Raw genomic sequence first — 18,640 nt, forward strand, 5'->3', positions numbered from 1 at the left:
AAAAAAAACCCCATCAAAAAGTGGGCAAAGGATATGAACAACCATCAAAAAGTGGGCAAAGGATATGTCACAAAAGAAGACATTTAGGCAGCCAACAAACATAAGGAAAAAAGCTCATCATCACTGGTCATTAGAGAAATGCAAATCAAAACCACAATGAGATACCATCTCATGCCAGTTAGAATGGCAATCATTAAAAAGTCGGGAAACAACAGATGCTGGAGAGGATGTGGAGAAATAGGAATGCTTTTACACTGTTGGTGGGAGTGTAAATTAGTTCAACCATTGTGGAAGACAGTGTGGCAATTCCTTAAGGATCTAGAACCAGAAATACCATTTGACCCAGCAATCCCATTACTGGGTATATACCCAAAGGATTATAAATCATTCTACTATAAAGACACAAGCAGATGTATGTTTATTGTGGCACTATTCACAATAGCAAAGACTTGGAACCAACCCAAATGCCCAGCAATGATAGACTGGATAAATAACATGTGGCACATATACACCATGGAATACTATGCAGCCATAAAAAAGGATGAGTTCATGTCCTTTGCAGGGGTGTGGATGAAGGTGAAAACCATCATTCTCAGCAAAGTAACACAGGAACAGAAAACCAAATACCACATGGTCTCACTCATAAGTGGGAGCTGAACAATGAGAATACACGGACACAGGGAGGGGAACATCACACACTGGGGCCTCTCAGGGGGTTGGGGGCTAAGGGAGGGATAGCATTAGGAGAAATACCTAATGTGGCATGATCTCAGCTCACTGCAACCTCTGCCTCCCGGGTTCAAGTGATTCTCGATTCTCATGCCTCAGCCTCCCGAGTAGGTAGGACTACAGGTACATGCTACCATGCCCAGCTAATTTTTGTATTTTTAGTATACACGGGGTTTCACCATGTTGGCCAAGCTGGTCTCGAACTCCTGACCTTAAGTGATCCTCCCGACTTGGCTTCCCAAAATGCTGGTATTACAGGCATGAGCCACCGTGCCCAGCCTCCTTTGCATTTTCTTTTACAAATTTTAGAATTATGTTGTTAATTTACATGAAAAAACATTTGGAATTTGATTGGGAGTACATTGAATTTCTACATCAATTTGAGGAGAAGTGTAATTTTTACAATATCAAGTCTTCCACTCCCTGTTCAAGATATAGTTTTCCATTTACTTTGAGTTTCTTAATTTAAAGTCTGGTACATAAACGTTTTAGATGTCTTTTGATAGATTTAATCCTAGGCATTTGTTTTTCTTATGTTACTTTAGGTAGCATTTTTCATGTTTTTTTTTTTTTTCAATTTGAGTATAGAAATACAATTGACTTTGGTGTGTTTACCTACCTTGATCCAGCTCTCTCTCTCTCTATATATATTTTTTGAGACAGGGTCTCACTCTGTCACCCAGGCTGGAGTGTAGTGGCGCAATCTCAGGTCACTGCAACCTCTGCCTCCCAGATTCAAGCAATTCCCCCACCTCAGCCTCCTGAGTAGCTGGGACTACAGGTGTGCACCACCACACCTAGCTAATTTCTGTATTTTTAGTGGAGAAGGGGTTTCACTATGTTGGCCATGCTGGTCTCAAACTCTTGACCTCAGGTGATGATGCCTGCTTCAGCCTCCCAAAGTTCTGTGATTATAGATGTGAGCCACCATGCCCAGCTTTAACTCATTTATTCTAAGGTATACTCTAGTTTCTTCAGAATTTTATATACATACAATTTATTATGCGTAAAGATGAGAATTTATTTTTTTCCTTTTCAATCCTTTTACTTACTATTTCTTTTTCTTGCCTGACTAAACTGGCAAGGGCCTCCAGTAAAAAGGATGACCAGAAATGATAATAGTAAACATTCTGGTCTTATTACTGATCTCAACAAAAAAGCTTTATTCAGCATGCCACACTAAGTATGATTTCTGTAGATTTTTATGGTACACTAATACTTGATATCAGACTGAGAAAGGTTTGTCGAATAAATTTGCTAAGAGGTTTTGTTATGAATGGATATTGAATTTTATGAAATGATGTTCCCATACTGAGTGATAGGGTCATAGCGTTTTCCTTTATTATTCCACTAATATGATATATTACAGTGATTGATACTTGAAAAGATAGCTTACATTCCTGGAATAAACCCAATTTGGTAATTATTTATTAATCTTTTTTACATTTTGCTAGATTCTATTTGCTAATCTTTTCTGTAGAAATTTTGCATCTGTGTTCATAGAAGTTATTTTTTTATCTTTGTCATGATGTCTTTGTTAGTTTTTCCTTTCTAAGTATACATACTGTCCTCAAAGCATTAGTTAAGGAGTGTTCCTACTTTTCTGTTCCTGGAGGAATATGTTGGTTTAATCCTTTTTCTTTATTTAGAGACAGGGTCTCACTTTGTTGCCCAGGCTGGAATGCAGTGTTGTGATCTTGGTTCACTGCAGCCTTGAACTCCTGGGCTCAAGCAATCCTCTTACCTTAGCCTCTTGGGTAGCTGGCACTACAGGTGCATGCCACTGTGTCCAGCTGATTTAAATTTTTTGTAAAGACGAGTTCTCACTATATTGCCCAGGCTGGTCTTGAACTCGTGAGCTCAAGCGATCCTCCTGCCTCAGGCTTCCAAAGCCTTAGGATTACAGGCATGAGCCACCACCCCCATGCTGTAATTCTTCTTAAATGTTTGATGGAATTCATTCCACCTGGCCCTGGACTATTCTTCATGAGACAGGTATTTTTGCAGACTCCCCTGTGAAAAGAATGGAAACCTTGAGAATCTTCATTGTCCAAGGACTTCTGAGAGGTAGAACAGAGATAGAGAAAGGGAGAGAGAAGGAGAGAGAGAGAGAAAGAGAGAGAGAGCGAGAGCGAGTGAGCAGTGATATCATGTGGCATTTCAAAATGCCTGGCATTTTCCTAAAAGTACCCTGCCCAGTCCCCAACCCCCTGGTCATACGGCCCGACCCAGCGGGCTTGCAGGGTGACTGGTTTCGTGAATGTCGGTTCTCAGGTTGCCAGGCTGCTGCTTCTCAAGGATGACCCAGACTCAGAGAAGTCTCTGGTGTCAGGCGGAGGACCCTGGGTGGGGGACAGGAGGAACTGCTCAAAACAGACAGAGGCTCTTTGTTTGCTTTGCTTCTGTGTCAACTGGGCAACATTTGGAAACAACAAATATTGGTTCGGAGGCCCACTGCTTTCTTACCCACCTCCTGCTGGTCAGCTTTTCCAGCTTTCCTGCACGTACACACAAGCACAGCTATTTCTTTAAGGGCCAACTCGTGGTTGAAATTTGAGAGTTTTGCCCTGTTTGCGGTGAAAGATTTGGCTCATGCTTGGGTTGGTCTAGAACTGGAAGCTTCCTTTATGTCCTCTCTCAATCTCTTTCTCTTTCTCTCTCACCTCCCTCCCTCTCTTTCCTCCCCCACTAAATAAATAAAAAGAAGGTCAATATCAAGAAGGCAGCTGTGGTCTGGAGAAGGGCAAGATTTAGGAAGTTTGAGTTCAGGTCTCAGAGCTCCATGAATAAGGACCCATCATTTGACTGTAATGTCCACATGTGATAAATGGAGGTACTGATCTTATCTTGCAGGGCTGCCCCAATGATCTTGCCCCAGGACAGTGCCTGACACATACAAGGGGATAAAAACATGATATTTTCTTCCAGCTGAGCATAATCAAGCCAGTCCATGTCTAAGGATCTGCAGTTGGTACTCAGACCTCTCCCAGACTGACCAGCCCCTGTGCTGGCAAAGCCCTGGGGGCTGTGTGCTTTTGGAGAAATGGCAAGGCTGGGAGTCTCATGTCTGTCCCTCTCTCGGTGTGACCCCAGATGAGCTCCTTGGCCCCTGCATGTCCTGGTTTCCTGGGAGAGGCAGTGTCCCTGGTGGATGCGTACACTCTGGAACCAGACTGCCTTCTTTTGTATTCTGACTTTGCAGCTGACCTTGAACAAGATAGCATCCTCTCTTGTCCTCAGTTTCCTTGTCTCATCTGTAAGATACAGATGCTAAAGCACCAAAGTCAGAGGGGTATGGTAAGTGCTCAGTGAAGCTCCCAGTAAATCTCAGCCATCATTAAGCTATTAAAAGGGACAGTGATTCTCCAACTCCAGAACATCTCTGGTGTAGAATTAAAGAATATAAGTGAGAGCACAGGTACAAGTGTCATGGACATGGAGCGCTGTAATGTTAACCTCTTACCTTCACATGCTCCTATAGACATATACAGGCATAGGCACCCCATACAGCTAGGGCCATGCACGCATGTACACCCCAAAGCTGGCCTGACCCCTGCCTACCCCATCCAAGGAATGGCAAGCACGAGGCTCTGCTGTTGTCCTCCTGAGCAAAAGCCAAGGCCCTGGCCTCTCCATCTAGGTGTGTGTAGATGACGTGGGAGCACCAGTTCTCTATGTCTTGTCTGAGCTTCCTTCATATCCCATGAGGCTGTATACTTCCTTCCCAGCACCTGTCTTGGGCTTGGACTCAAAGGACCCTTCTGAGGACAGGGCATAGAGCTGGCTGCTCTGGAGAGGACTCAGCCTGGCCAGTAGGTAGTTGCTCCCTGCTGAGGGGCTCTGACTAGGCTATGGGCCTGTGGCTGGAGGACTGGCCTCAGCGGGGCTTAGTCTACGAATGTAGATGGGCTCCAGAGAAGGAGAATCACTGACCATCTTCTTTCCATGCCTTGCGTTGAGCTTCCCTGAGTTTGTGGCATGGGCTCAACCTTTCGTAACTGCACTTCCTGCTCTCTGGCAGACCCTGCAAGCTTACTACGGGGCCTGTCCATGCATCAGCTGTATGTGTGCATGCTGCTCTGCTGGGTGCCTTCCAGTTAGCCTTGCCCCTGACTTTTCCTGCTCATCTCACATCCCTACCTCAAGGTCTCCAAATGAATCCAGGCCACTGCCTAGAGCCTGCTGCAGGGGCAGTATGAGTATGGCCCTCATGCTAACAGTCTTCTTTCCCTATGGCTCAAGCACAAGGGGCCCATGGACGGGCAAGGGGGGAGTAAGACAGGGCAGCAGTGGTCACTCTCCCTCGCTGGTGAGGCTGATGTGTTGGGAAAGCCAGACTTGACTTCTGTCCTCACTGTAAACAGAAAGCTTCTGTAGTGGACTCTAAAGTGGGAGGTATGTAACCCCTTTGCATATGAGATAATCTTTTGGAGTGTGGGAGAACATAATCTAACTTCCAGTTATATTTATTGTTATTGCAAAAGATTAACAAATTATCATTCATTCATATTGAATGTGTGAATTGGCCCTATCTCCCACCTGAGTCTGCAGTCATGACAGATGGAGCCTTTCAGGTGTCCTAAGGGAAGATGGGGATCACCTCACAATGCTAAAGGTGAAAAGGGGAGTGCCGACCCTGCCCTTTGTTTTGGCATTTTTATTTCCATACTTTGTGGTTTGTATGTGCCCAGTTAAACGGATGTACAGATTAGATAATCTGGCTTTAACTCCAACCTTCACGAGATGCACACATGCCTTAAAAAGATTCTTACAAAGAAACTAGAATTAGGAGACAATTCTGACAACACAAAAACAAGTGAACAAAAATCAAATGCCTAACCTGACATGTCCACTAGGCTTGATATGAGCTTGGTCAACTAAAACATGAGACAAAATGAATGACCATCTGGTCAGGTTGGATAAGAAGTAACTTTTGGCAAAATCTCTGAAGTCTGGATTTACACTTCGTGGAAGGAATCTTGACCTTTCCCCAAGTATATTATGCCTTGAGATAATAATCCTGTATAAGGCCGCATAAGCAAAACGACATTTGAAAATGAGTTTCATCTTTAGCTCATCCTTTTACAAATTTCTATTCCTTGTGCATGATTGAAGTGTACACATTTTTTAGTTAAAATATAAGCATATAGAAGGCACAAGTTCAATATTTTTCATGATAAGGATGTGTAATTAAACTGGTTAGGAGACTCATCGACTAGAGGGGGACATGGTGGCCCCAGGCTGTAAGAACAGGCCACACCGTCCACTGGGCCGCTTGCTTTGTGCTAAGATGGCACTTTGTTCTGAGCCTCACAGTGTCTTGACCATGTTCCTGGAACCTTCTTGTTGGAGGGAGTTCATCTTCCCCTATGACTCTGTCCCTAGTCTAAGGTGTCCCACAGGAAGCTTGAGGGCAGGAAGTTTTCCAGCCCAGGAGCCTGAGCTCAGCGGGGCAGGAAGAGGGAGCAGCTCCTCCGTGGGGGACCTTTGAGAGCCCAGGAGCAGGATTTCGAGGGACACCTGGTGGGGAGCAAAAGGTGCTGAGTCTGTCTTTGACCTTGAGCCTAGCTTGTTTCTCCTGCATCCTCCCCCAAAAGGGGCTTTGCCTGTCATTCTGCAGTTCTAGTGTGGGGTCTGGGCGCAGTTCTTTTCCCTCTCCAGCCTCGGAGTCTTCCTCTGTGGACTGCGCAGATAGGACTGGTGGCACGGACCAGCTCCGCAGCCCCGGAGTCAGGAGCAGAGCCCCCCGGCTCCCAGCCCGCCGTAGCCGCTCCTGGCACCGAGCGAGCCGCGATGACAATGGCTGCATTGTGCTTCATGTCCCTTCCCATCAACATTTCTGTGCTGGACTCCTTCCACTCGCGGGTCGTCTCCAGAGCTCAGAAAATGAGGTGATCAGTGGGACGAGTAAGGAAGGGGGGTTGGGAGAGGGGCGATTGGGCAACCCGGCTGCACAAACACGGGAGGTCAAAGATTGCGCCCAGCCCGCCCAGGCCGGGAATAAAGGGACGCGGGGCGCCGGAGGCTGCACAGAAGCGAGTCGGACTGTGCTCGCTGCTCAGCGCCGCACCCGGAGGATGAGGCTTGCCGTGGGAGCCCTGCTGGTCTGCGCCGTCCTGGGTGAGTGCGGGCACGGGGTAGCACCGCAGAGTCGCTGGCCCGCGCGTTCCCTGCAACCCGGGCGGCCACCGCGCAGCCTGCATGCACTCCGCGCTCAGGCTGGAAGCCTGGGTGTCTGGGTGCCTTTCCATTGCCTCTCTACGCCCCACCCCTGGCCTTTGCTTGGGCTTCTAGACACCTTTCACTGCACTCACTGTCTTCTCCCCCTCCTCCTCTTTGTCCGGTAAATCTTGCAGCAGTGAAATACAATAAATCAGAGCACGTCTAACCAGGTTATCAAAACCCTTTGCTGCTGCCTCTTGTCAAGTCCGAACTCCTTAGCATGGCATTCAAGGCCTCCCGGGTCTGACCATTCCCCTTTCGGAGGCTGATGTCCCCTGGGTGCCCTGGGAGCTGTAGATGTCCTGCCAAGGAAGCAGTGCCATCGAGCGGTCAGAGCATGGGGTTTGAAGCCAGACTTCTTGGATCCAAGTCCTGGCCGGCTCCTCACCAGGGAGGGGGTCATCACAGCACTTGCCTGGGAGGGTCAAATGAGGGTCAGCGAGGTGGCAGATGCTGAGTACCAGTGGCAGATGTTGCACACATCCTGCTATGGGGCAGTGGCTGACGCCACACTCCCCGACCTCCTGAGGTGGGGCCCCCTTCATACTCTAACTTCTGCCTGCCATTCATGGGGCATTTGTCACACTGTTGGGGCTTCCACGTTTAGTTTTCTCTCCCCATAAGCTAGCAATTCCTTGAGAGAGGACCCCACGTTACTTGCCTTTATCCCCGCACAGAGCACTTCACAGGCTGTGCAAGGTAATGCTCCACTGAGGACACATTCTCGCCTATGGGAACTCTGGAGGCAGGGCTCTGTGGAGGGGCTGCCACAGACTTATGTTGCCTCCTAGGATTTCCCATGGGCCAAGAGGGAAAATGGGGGTCGCTGGGGTGGCCATCCCTGGTGGCCCCTCCTCATGCATCCTGGAGAGCTGTGGGCCTCCTCTCCACAGGCTTTGTGGATCTTCTTCAGAGCCAGTGAGTCAGCCTTGCTGTGGTGGCCCACAAGGAGTGGAGATGACAGAGGGCCTTGGGGACAGGGCAAAAGCTCATGTGATAGGGATGCTGTCTCTGCAACCACATGGATTTTAATAGTTACCCATGGCTGGCTTCAGCTTTTTTTGTGAATGGCAGCCAAAAAGTGTGGTGAAAATGGAGGGATAGTTCAGTGGAGACAGAGGGGAGACTGTTGAATTTGTGGAGTTTTTAGTTCTTCCTAAACAGAGAGCAACAGACAAGAGTTACAGACAAATTAATTCTTTTCATTAATTTACCCTCAACTACTGGCCAAGTAGGGGTGTAACTCAGAATGTTTTCTTCTTTTGTGCCCTGAGTAGCAGACCCAGAGTCTGGAGACCCAGATTCTAGGCCTGGCTTGGCCAACAACAAGCAGGGTGACCTTGGGGTAAAAAAAAAAAAAAAGGCATCATTCTCTGAGTCTCACTCCCTCTTCTCAAAAAGATGGCAATTCCTCCCCCGCTGGTTTTCCATAGTTGAGGTAGCAAGCCAATGTGTTGGGGTAGCTGAAAACGCCCTGTGCATACTGAGGCTTATGTTCCATGGGGGGCCAGGGGCCAGGACAGTGATGGGAGGAAACAAGGCAGATACAGAGGAGCAGATTGTCATCTCCAGCTGGGAGCTGATGGCCATGCCTGCACCCCTCTGGCCAGCAGAGGGTAGTCAGTAGGAAACTGGGAGGCCATTAGGGCAACCTTCTATTGACCCAGTCTCAGAATGCAGTAGAACTTGTGCCCTGTAGTGTTCATGGACAGGAGTGAGAGGAGGACAGGACTGAGGGGATGTGGTTGTCAAGGCCTTCCTAGGGGCGATGCTGTCTCTCCCTCAGCATAGGGAGTGGGTCCCTTCCACCTCTGGCCTCTCTCCCCCAGGGCTGTGTCTGGCTGTCCCTGATAAAACTGTGAGATGGTGTGCAGTGTCGGAGCATGAGGCCACTAAGTGCCAGAGTTTCCGCGACCATATGAAAAGCGTCATTCCATCCGATGGTCCCAGTGTTGCTTGTGTGAAGAAAGCCTCCTACCTTGATTGCATCAGGGCCATTGCGGTAAGTCGCTGCTGCCTAACAGAGAGTGGAAGAAAGCCATACTTTCTCTGTTTCCAGTCACTTTGGAACAATTCTTTACTCACAGGTAGGAGGCTGATATATGGGGCAGTCAACCTTGACTTATTAAAATCACTTCAAAAGTGGAAATGGGGAGGTTTTCTTTAATGTGTCTGGAAAGCAAAAGTCAAAAAGCACATTAACTTTTGCTTTCCAGACACAGTAGACACAAGGGTGACTGTTTTGAGACCCTAGGTTCTCTGAACTTGGCGAAAATATAAGAATGCCTGCTATCAGGCTGGGCGCGGTGGCTCATGCCTGAAATCCTAGCACTTTGGGAGGCTGAGGCAGGTGGATTACCTGAGGTCAGGAGTTCGAGACCAGCCTGGCCAACATGGCGAAACCCCATCTCTACTAAAAAATATAAAAATTAGCTGGGCATGGTGGTGCATGCCTGTAATCCCAGCTACTTGGGAGGCTGAGGCAGGAGAATCACCTGAACCGGGGAGGCAGAGGTTGCAGTGAGCCAAGATCCTGCCACTGCACTCCAGCCTAGGTGACAGAGTGAGGCTCCATCTCAAAATAAATAAATAAATAAGAATGCCCACTATCAAAATTATTATATAACCTTCTTTGGCAGCTTTTGATAAACAACTGGGAAGATGAGTGATGCATGCAGGGGGAAGAGTAAAGTGTCCTGATTGCAGGTGACAACTGATCTTTTTGTTCTTAGGTCTACAAAAATGCTCTTCATTCTTCCAACGTTGCCCCTGCCCATCTGTACATGTCAGATCCTGTGCTGGGCAATGGGGCTGCAGTGGTGAATTAAACACATTGGTCCTTACCCTCAGGGAGCTCATGGCCTAGTCAGGAGAGCAGAAAAACACACGAATAAGTAAACTACTAATTCCAAAATGTGGGGATGTACAATGGAGGGAAAAAGGAGAGTGTTCTGACAGGGACTCACAGAAAAACCTGCTTTGTCCTGGGTGGTCAGAGACCATCTCTCTGAGAGAGATGTAATGAAGGACTGAGCCTGGGTGGCCTCCAGTGTAAAATACACCAGGCAGCAAACAAGAGCATATGCAAAGGGCCTGAGGCAGAGCAGAGTGGGCTTATTTAAGTTGCTAGTGGGAGGCCAGGGTGATGGGAGCTGTCAAAGATAAGCACAGCCAGATATTAGTTTAGGCAGTGACAATAGGTTTCATTCAGTAACTACTGACAGTGGGGGAAAGAGCTAGGCTCCATTCTGATTTGTGCAGTGGTGATGTGAGCATTTTAAAGGGAGAATGAGCGAGGGGAGAACGCAGGGCTCTGTAGAGTCAGAGAAGTAAAAAGGTAGAAAGGGCTGGTCAGTGTAAATGTGAGGAGGCCAGCTGTGTCTGATAGCTGGCAGTTCTGTTGATTAGGACTCTATTCTCCCGCAGAGACTGCGAGACAGACACTCTATCCATCCTGATGATTGTGTTGCAAAGGAATGGCTCTCAGTCCTTGAGAGAGATGCTTGTGAGTTTCAAGAGATACATATTCACAGTTTTAAGCCCTTTTTAGTAAATGCTCTTGGAAAGGGAGGCCAGGGGCCTATCATCAGTTGTGTGTTGAGTAGAAGAAACAGGTACATTTTCCTGGCAGCACTGAGTTTTCTCAGGCAAGCACTTTAAGGGGAACCGGGCCATCCTAGGGACACAGATTTGTTCTGCTAGGAGCCATGCCAGAGTCTGATCAGGTCTCTTAGTGCAGGGGTTTGGACAGACATGTCAAGTGTGGGAAATTCTACAGTTCTCAGCACAAAGCAAGCAGTAGGTTAGCCGAAGGGAAAAGGTGGAAGAAACATCCAGATGCAGCCTGGCTTCCCTCGAGAATCCGCGCTGGGGTTTTCCTCCTCTACCCGTGTCTTTCTGCTGGCTTCCCCTTGGCTTCCCTCCAGGCTTCTCTCTGTAGCTTTCCTTCTTCTGGGTTTGGTTATCTTGACTTGTGAGAGCTTGCTTGATTATAATCCTGTCCCTCCCAGCTGGCGCAGGTTCCCCTGGGAACCCTGCAGCTCTAGGGCTGGACGTTGTGTTTTAGGCCTTAGCTCTTCGGCTCCCTGAGCCCCCGAGGCACCAGTGATTTCTTGGTGTCTTGGCAAAGAAAGACCAGGTTCCTGACCACTCTCCCAACCCCACTGCAATGGGCAAAGCTCTCGTTTGTTTGCTTCATTTAAAAAAATATATATATATATTTTATTATACTTTAAGTTCTAGGGTACACGTGCACAACATGCAGGTTTGTTACATATGTACACATGTGCCATGTTGGTGTGCTGCACCCTGTTTGCTTCATTTTTATTCAACAATGTGAGGACTGGGGAAGGGAAGGTGTTTGCAGATTAAACAAAACCACGAAGTGTATTTCATATATAAGGTCTAGTTGTTGTGGAACAGAAAGGCCCATGATGTCTCTTAATTTTGTTTTGTATTGTGGTATATTAAAAATATGTTTTACAACCCAAATATCCATTGATGAGTGAATAGATAAATCAAATGTGGTAAACACAAATGATGAAATATTTTTAGCCTTAAAAATAAATGAAACTCTGATATATGCTACACTGAGATGAACCTTGAAAACATAAGTGAAGCAAGCTAGATACAAAAGGACAAATATTGTAAGATTCCACTTTTATGAAGTATCTAGAATAGTCAAATTTATAGAAACAGAAAGTAGCATAATGACTACCAGGGGCTGGGGTGGGGGAGAAATAGGAGGTAATTGTTTAATGTGTAAAGAGTTTCAGTTTCTGGAGATGGATAGAGGTGATGGCTATAAAACAACGTGAATGCATGTACTTAATGCCACTAAAATGTACACTTGAAAATGGTTAAAATTGGCTGGGTGCGGTGGCTCACGCCTGTAATCCCAGCACTTTGGGAGGCCGAGGCGGGTGGATCACCTGAGGTCAGGAGTTTGAGACCAGCCTGGCCAACATGGTGAAACCCCATCTCTACTAAAAAAAATACAAAAATTAGCCGGGTGTGATGGCAGGCGCCTTAATCCAGCTACTTGGGAGGCAGAGGCAGGAGAATCGTTTGAACCCTGGAGGCAGAGGTTACAGTGAGCCGAGATTGAGCCATTGCACTCAAGCCTGAGGGACAAGAGCGAGACTGCTGATATAGTTTGTCTTACAACATATTTTATTTCATTTAGAAATACTATTGTCTTATTACTTGATTGTAACACAACAAAGTTCATGGAACTATAGCTTTTGCTTTGTAATTTTTTTTTTTTTTTTGAGAGTCTTGCTCTGTCACCTAGGCTAGAGTGCAGCGGTACAATCTCGGCTCACTGCAACCTCTGCATCCCAGGTTCAAGCGATTCTCCTGCCTCAGCCTCCCAAGTGGCTGGTATTACAGGCATGTGCCACCAAGCCCAGCTAATTTTTGTTTGTTTGTTTGTTTTGGTAGAGACAGTGTTTCACCATATTGGCTAGGCTGGTCTCGAACTCCTAACCTCAGGTGATCCACTTGCCTAGGCTTCCCAAAGTGCTGGAAGTACAAGGTATGAGCCACTATACCCGGCCTGCTTTGTAATTTGATCAATAAGAAATCTTCATAGAGAACTGGCAAGGGCTTCTGGAAAAATCATTTTGATTAAAGACATTTAAAACAAAAAAGGAGTAAAACTATGTGTTTAAGTGTCTAAATAAAAGATGGTTGGGCTCACTTTAAGGATTTACATAAGAAGAAAATAAATTATAGATCTAGTAAGAAGGCAGCTATAATATTTCAAGGGACCTGTTGATGTAAAGATGAGGGCTTACAGAAGCACAAAGTCAAAAAGGAACATAACCTGAAGTAACAGTGCAATGATAAGAAATAAACCCGGAATGTCTGCACTGAAATCCCAGCTCCATGACTTACTGGCTATGTGGCCCAGGGAAGTGACTTAACCTTTCTGTGCCTCAGATTTCTCACTTGTAAAATGGAGCTGAGAGAGAAAGAGAGATGAGCTGCTCATGTGTTGGAGTAGACAATTATACCAGAGATGAGCAAAAATGGAAATAATAATCAAGCTTTTGATCATTCAGTACATAGTATCACCAAGAAGCTAAACCCAGAGAAAGTGCCCAATCCCTCAGCAAAAGGGTCATGCAGTTTTATGGACCCAGGACAGGAAGGAAGAGCATTGAGTACCGAGTCAGAGTGAAGACGAATGTTTTCAAGGTTCCCATCTTCCCCCAGAAAAAAAATCTCCACAGAAGCACCTGAGGAAGACCTCAAAGGAAGTCTCAAAATAAAGAGGGCTCTGAGCAAAGGTCATGGGCTAGGAATGAAAACAGGTGTAAGAAGAGCGTGGCCAGCCCAAGAGAGCTGTGTCCTTGACAGCAGAGTCCCCTCCAGAGACTGCATTGCACTGGCTGTGCTCTGAGTCTGGGGTGGCGAGGGCGGCTTTCTCCCACGGAGCCTGCCAGCTTAAGCCTTCGTATTTGCCTATGGTAAAGTCACGTAGGATTTTTGGCCAGGAGCTGGGCACCTCACCAGGGAAAAGAGAAACACAATCCATCCCTCCCTCTATGCAGAAGGAATAGGAATTTGGTGGCTAAGTGCCCTTGCGAGGGAGACAGGGTCAACTGAAGCCAGCAGGGCTGTGCGTGGTCTAGTCAAGTTCTGGCCCTGGGGCCGTGGAGTCCTGGCAGCCACTCTCTACTTGTGTGGGTTGAGGTGGGCCTTCCTTGGAAGTCAAGGCTTCATCCAGGACTGGCCTGTTCTCTTTCAGGCAAACGAAGCGGATGCTGTGACACTGGATGCAGGTTTGGTGTATGACGCTTACCTGGCTCCCAATAACCTGAAGCCTGTGGTGGCAGAGTTCTACGGGTCAAAAGAGGGTAAGTTCTCCCTGGGACCCCAGGAAGGAGTTGTCATCCTTATTCTATATGCTGAGTGCTGTGTTTTACAGGCAGGTTTTGGATATCAGATATAATGAACATTCATCTTTGGAGAGTGAGTAGAGAATGAGGGGCCCTGTCAGCTGCCACAGCCACACATCAAGGCCTCTGGGGGCTTTGGGCTGGCTGAGGGCTGGTGCTCCTAAAACTGAGCCCTGGGCCAGGGGGATATGCTTATCAGAGAAACACAGCAGGCTGTGTGCAGCTTGACCTGAAGGCTACTGCGGTCTACTGATATGTCTAGGGTCCCTGGAGGCCTCTGGAGCCATAGGTACCACTCACACAGGAGAGGTCACTCTGGAGCACACACTCAGATGCCAGCAGCCCTGCAAGTCTTCTGAGATCAACCTGACTGTCTCTGGGCCTGTGCCAGGGGACATGAAATACTTTGATGGGCCTCTGTTACCACAGCTCCAGTTTCCTGGTGGCTGGGGTTGGTAGGTGTAGGCAGACACGCTGCAGGGCCAGGGGAGGCAAAGCATTCAGGACACATGTGCGTGTGGCCTTCTTGCCCCTGTTTGCCTGGAGGGGTAATATTATAAATATTCCTTCTGTGGTCTTCTCTCTCCCCTGCAACCCTAGGAAGGTTTTCCTGATTCCCCACTCCTTATCGCCCAGTCCAGTAAAAGCATGGCCTCTCCGCTCCCCTCCCTCCTCAAGAGTCCGGTGGTGATGAGCCATGTTTCCCTGCACCAGGCTGAGGGCCTTCCATTCACACTGTGCCTTTGCAGATCCACAGACTTTCTATTATGCTGTTGCTGTGGTGAAGAAGGACAGTGGCTTCCAGATGAACCAGCTTCGAGGCAAGAAGTCCTGCCACACGGGTCTAGGCAGGTCCGCTGGGTGGAACATCCCCATAGGCTTACTTTACTGTGACTTACCTGAGCCACGTAAACCTCTTGAGAAAGGTAAGCTGGCAGGAGTCTGGGTGCCTTCAAGCAGCTGCCTCTGCTCCAGATGCCCACACAGGCTGCACTAGGCAGTCACCATCAGCAGACATGTGGGATGAACTCAGGTGGGGGAAAGAGGTTAACGAACTTTAAACTGGCAGGTCTGCTGCACCAGCAGCACTTGGGAGGTGGAGCTGAGCTTTTTTCTGCTCTGAGCTTCCAAAACCCCAGCAGAGGCTGTTCTGATGAGTGAGGAAAGGGCGCAAGGATCGGCAGAGGGTTTCAGTCTAGACGATGGTGGTTCTCTTGTCCACTTCTCTGGATTTCTTTCCCGGAGGTTTCTCTGGAGCCCTGCACCTCTCTTAAGCAGTTCTCTCATGTCTGGGGCATGGATCCCAGAGGAGACCTCTCTCTGAGCTGTTCCAGCCTCTGACAAAGCAGGGAGAAGGTGCTCTGAGAAAGACCCGAGATAGGCCTTGGTTAGTGAGAAGCATAGGCCTGTTTCCTCCGATGGATGGTGGCCAGACAGAGGTCAACTTGTTCCTGTTGGAAATCCTTGATCTTGATGAGTTAGCATAAGGGCAAGCTGGGGCTGCATGTGCTGGTTTGGTTTTAGTCCCCTCTGTTCCCTGATGGGCCTGGGTGGGGTGATGCCATTGGCTGTGGCCAGCCTCACTCATGCTCTGTTGTCCATTTCTCTGTGCTGAGCAGCAGTGGCCAATTTCTTCTCGGGCAGCTGTGCCCCTTGTGCGGATGGGACGGACTTCCCCCAGCTGTGTCAACTGTGTCCAGGGTGTGGCTGCTCCACCCTTAACCAATACTTCAGCTACTCGGGAGCCTTCAAGTGAGTGAGATGTCTGCTGCTCCATGGTGGCCAAAGTGCCAAATGTCCTCAGGGTGAGAGTTCTTTGCTGGTCCAAAGCCGAGCCCTGCCTGCCTACAGGGGCATCAAGGTGGCCTAATCCCCTCCCAGTGAGTCAGAGGCACAACCTGGGACTCCTAGGCCAAGCCAGCCCATGTTCCCTTTCATCTGACCCTGACAAGTAGGTCCTTTTCCTGGGGACCCTTCTTTTCTCCCCAGAGCCCTCAAGCCTGGTCAGTGTCTCCTCTCGGTGGATCGGGCAGAGCCTGAAAGGACAATCATGCCTCTAGTGTCTGGGCCCACTGTCCAGGGACTGGCCCTCTTCCCTCAATCTCAGCAGTGTTACCTGCTCAGCACACTGCCTATCTCCTGCCCCCATCACTGTCTCTATCTGGGAAGCTGATTTCTTGCTTTCTCTTTTTACCTTGATTATATCCTAAAGTTTTACAACCAGCCAAAGGCACATTTTCACCCTCAGGAGACACTATACCATTATCTTCTATTCTAGAAGTTTAAAAGCTCTTTTCACATGAAAATATCTTCAGTTGCATTTTGCTTCTTTGGGTTATGAGGGCTTTTTATCTCGTGTGAGCTCATTCCCCCATCTCAGCACTACGCTGGAGGTCTGCACACCATGGTGTTGCTTCAGCTACGGGGCTGCACAGAGGCCTTCCCCAGGCTCTATCCTAGTGTGAGTGCTGGACAGTGTGATCAGACTCTCCAGGTGCAGGAGAAGGGCCTGCCCTGCAGGAGCCCTGCTGATGTGTTTCTTTGACCCAGGTGTCTGAAGGATGGTGCTGGGGATGTGGCCTTTGTCAAGCACTCGACTATATTTGGTAAGAATGGGACAAGAATCCACCAGGGCCGCTCCAAGTAGTGGGTGTTCTTTTTCTGTGTTCCCTTTTTCATGCTCAGTAGTTGGACATGAGCATACTGTATTTCTCCTTTATCATTGCCTGGGTTTCCACCTGTGCAGAGTTAGGTAACTATGGGGTCCCCATCTGGATTCCTGGGCCTCTTTCCATCATTCAATCTCTCCACACAATGCCTCTGCCTCTGGGGTAGTGTTGCCATAACCAAAGACTGGGGGTTGGTGCTGCTAAGATCAGGCTCATGGTGGAATGAGGAGCAATCACTGCTACATGGGCATCAGAAGCCTTTACCTGGCTGTGGGCTCTTGAGCAAGTCATTCTCCCGCATGTTCTCTGGCCTTCAGTGCTCACTCCAGACCTCTCAGCTCATACTTTCTATGATCAATGGAATTTCAAGGATGGGCACCACAGCCCATGGCTCTCCTGTGTTAAGCTCACCTGGGCTTTCCCTCCCCAGAGAACTTGGCAAACAAGGCTGACAGGGACCAGTATGAGCTGCTTTGCCTGGACAACACCCGGAAGCCGGTAGATGAATACAAGGACTGCCACTTGGCCCAGGTCCCTTCTCACACCGTCGTGGCCCGAAGTATGGGCGGCAAGGAGGACTTGATCTGGGAGCTTCTCAACCAGGCCCAGGTATCCCCACCTGCCATCCTCCCCTCCAGCTTAGTGCTCCCTGCTTGGATTTGGGGGTTTTCCTCCTGGCCATCTTGTCACTCTGGAAGTCTGTGTGTTCAGGATACAGTGGGAGCCATGCCACATGTCACTAAGTTCTCTAAAAGCTGGGACTCCCCACAGAGCAGCAGGGAGCCTGCTGTGGTGCTACCGTCTGCCGCCCGTGCCTTTCTGGCTGGTGACACCTGAAGAGGCTCTGTATTGCTCTGTTGCATTCCTTTCTACCTAAACTTCAAGGCCCAAAGCTAAACCCCTCCCCAAGGAGGCTTTCCATGACCCTCCCAGAAGGAAATGGTCTCTCTCCCCATGCCCCTCAGCCCGGCTGTGAGGGGGCTGCCTGCACAGCGGCTTTACTTCCCAAGAGCTGTGTGATTTGGGCTCAGCCAGCTTCCTCTTGCCGAGCTGTCCCATCTGTCCACTGAGAGTTTGACTGGCAACCACACAGGGCAGCCTCTGGATTAGCCACGTTTCTTGTTCTCACCGATGTCTCAACCCGTTCCGGGAGACAGGCACAGAAGCAGGTTCAGGGAAATCGCGGACCCACGAGGGCTACAGGCAGAGGAAGTGCTGGGTGAGCAGGAGCAGGTCCGACTGCCCTCTCTCCTGGCATCTTGAACTTTTTCATGTTGTTTCCTGCAGAGATTTCTTTTCTCTTCAGTCCCATTTCTCAGCCTCCTTTCTTCTGTGTTGCCATCCACTATTCTGTTTTTCTATGAACAGGAACATTTTGGCAAAGACAAATCAAAAGAATTCCAACTATTCAGCTCTCCTCATGGGAAGGACCTGCTGTTTAAGGACTCTGCCCACGGGTTTTTAAAAGTCCCCCCCAGGATGGATGCCAAGATGTACCTGGGCTATGAGTATGTCACTGCCATCCGGAATCTACGGGAAGGCACATGTGAGTACCTGGGAAGAACCAGGTGATCACAAGCACTTGGGAAACCTGGTGAGCACAGGGACCAGAGATTGAGTCTTTTCAGGGACCTGCACGCCTCTCCTGATGCTCCTTTTTCTGACCCGTCTGTGAGCCCAGTGTTAGACTGATGCTGAATGGCATTAGTCATTATGAGATGGCCTTGACGTCACCATGGGCTTTACAGGAAATCCACTTTTAAAATTACGTGGGTTGGTTCCAGTATTTCCTTTGCATCAATCAGGACTGCCTTACCTACTTTGTGAAGGCAATTAGCTTATCACGGAGTAAGTGAAATAGAACAAAATTGCTATATATTGCACATCTCCAGCCAGTCAACATGTACCATAATGAAGAGGTGCTCTAAGAGAGGTTGATCCCAGTCCTGAATTTCATTGAGTCACTGTGGTTTTGCTTGACCATTCATTTATTCAGCAGACATTTATTGAACATCTAGCCATATGCTCTGCTAGGTGCTGGACATAGGATGGCATGACAAATATATATTTGATTCTGTTGTCCTGGAAATTTCAAACTGGGGAGAAGATAAATGT

The 18,640-nt window shown here is 48.4% G+C and overlaps 1 protein-coding gene across 1 annotated transcript in view; it reads left to right on the forward strand.

Annotated features, from left to right (window-relative positions):
- The first annotated feature begins 6,174 nt into the window (after positions 1 to 6,174).
- Positions 6,175 to 18,640, forward strand: part of TF (transferrin) — a 31,660-nt gene continuing 19,194 nt past the window's right edge. The window contains exons 1-8 of the mRNA XM_008976094.3: positions 6,175 to 6,849; positions 8,781 to 8,953; positions 13,706 to 13,814; positions 14,606 to 14,782; positions 15,476 to 15,608; positions 16,407 to 16,462; positions 16,956 to 17,134; positions 17,894 to 18,071. Coding sequence (XP_008974342.2) covers positions 6,807 to 6,849; positions 8,781 to 8,953; positions 13,706 to 13,814; positions 14,606 to 14,782; positions 15,476 to 15,608; positions 16,407 to 16,462; positions 16,956 to 17,134; positions 17,894 to 18,071 — 1,048 coding nt within the window. The 5' untranslated portion in view covers positions 6,175 to 6,806. The remainder of the gene's footprint in view (positions 6,850 to 8,780; positions 8,954 to 13,705; positions 13,815 to 14,605; positions 14,783 to 15,475; positions 15,609 to 16,406; positions 16,463 to 16,955; positions 17,135 to 17,893; positions 18,072 to 18,640) is intronic.

This window comes from Pan paniscus, chromosome 2 (genome assembly GCF_029289425.2).
Source record: "Pan paniscus chromosome 2, NHGRI_mPanPan1-v2.0_pri, whole genome shotgun sequence".
Classification (NCBI taxonomy): domain Eukaryota; kingdom Metazoa; phylum Chordata; class Mammalia; order Primates; family Hominidae; genus Pan; species Pan paniscus.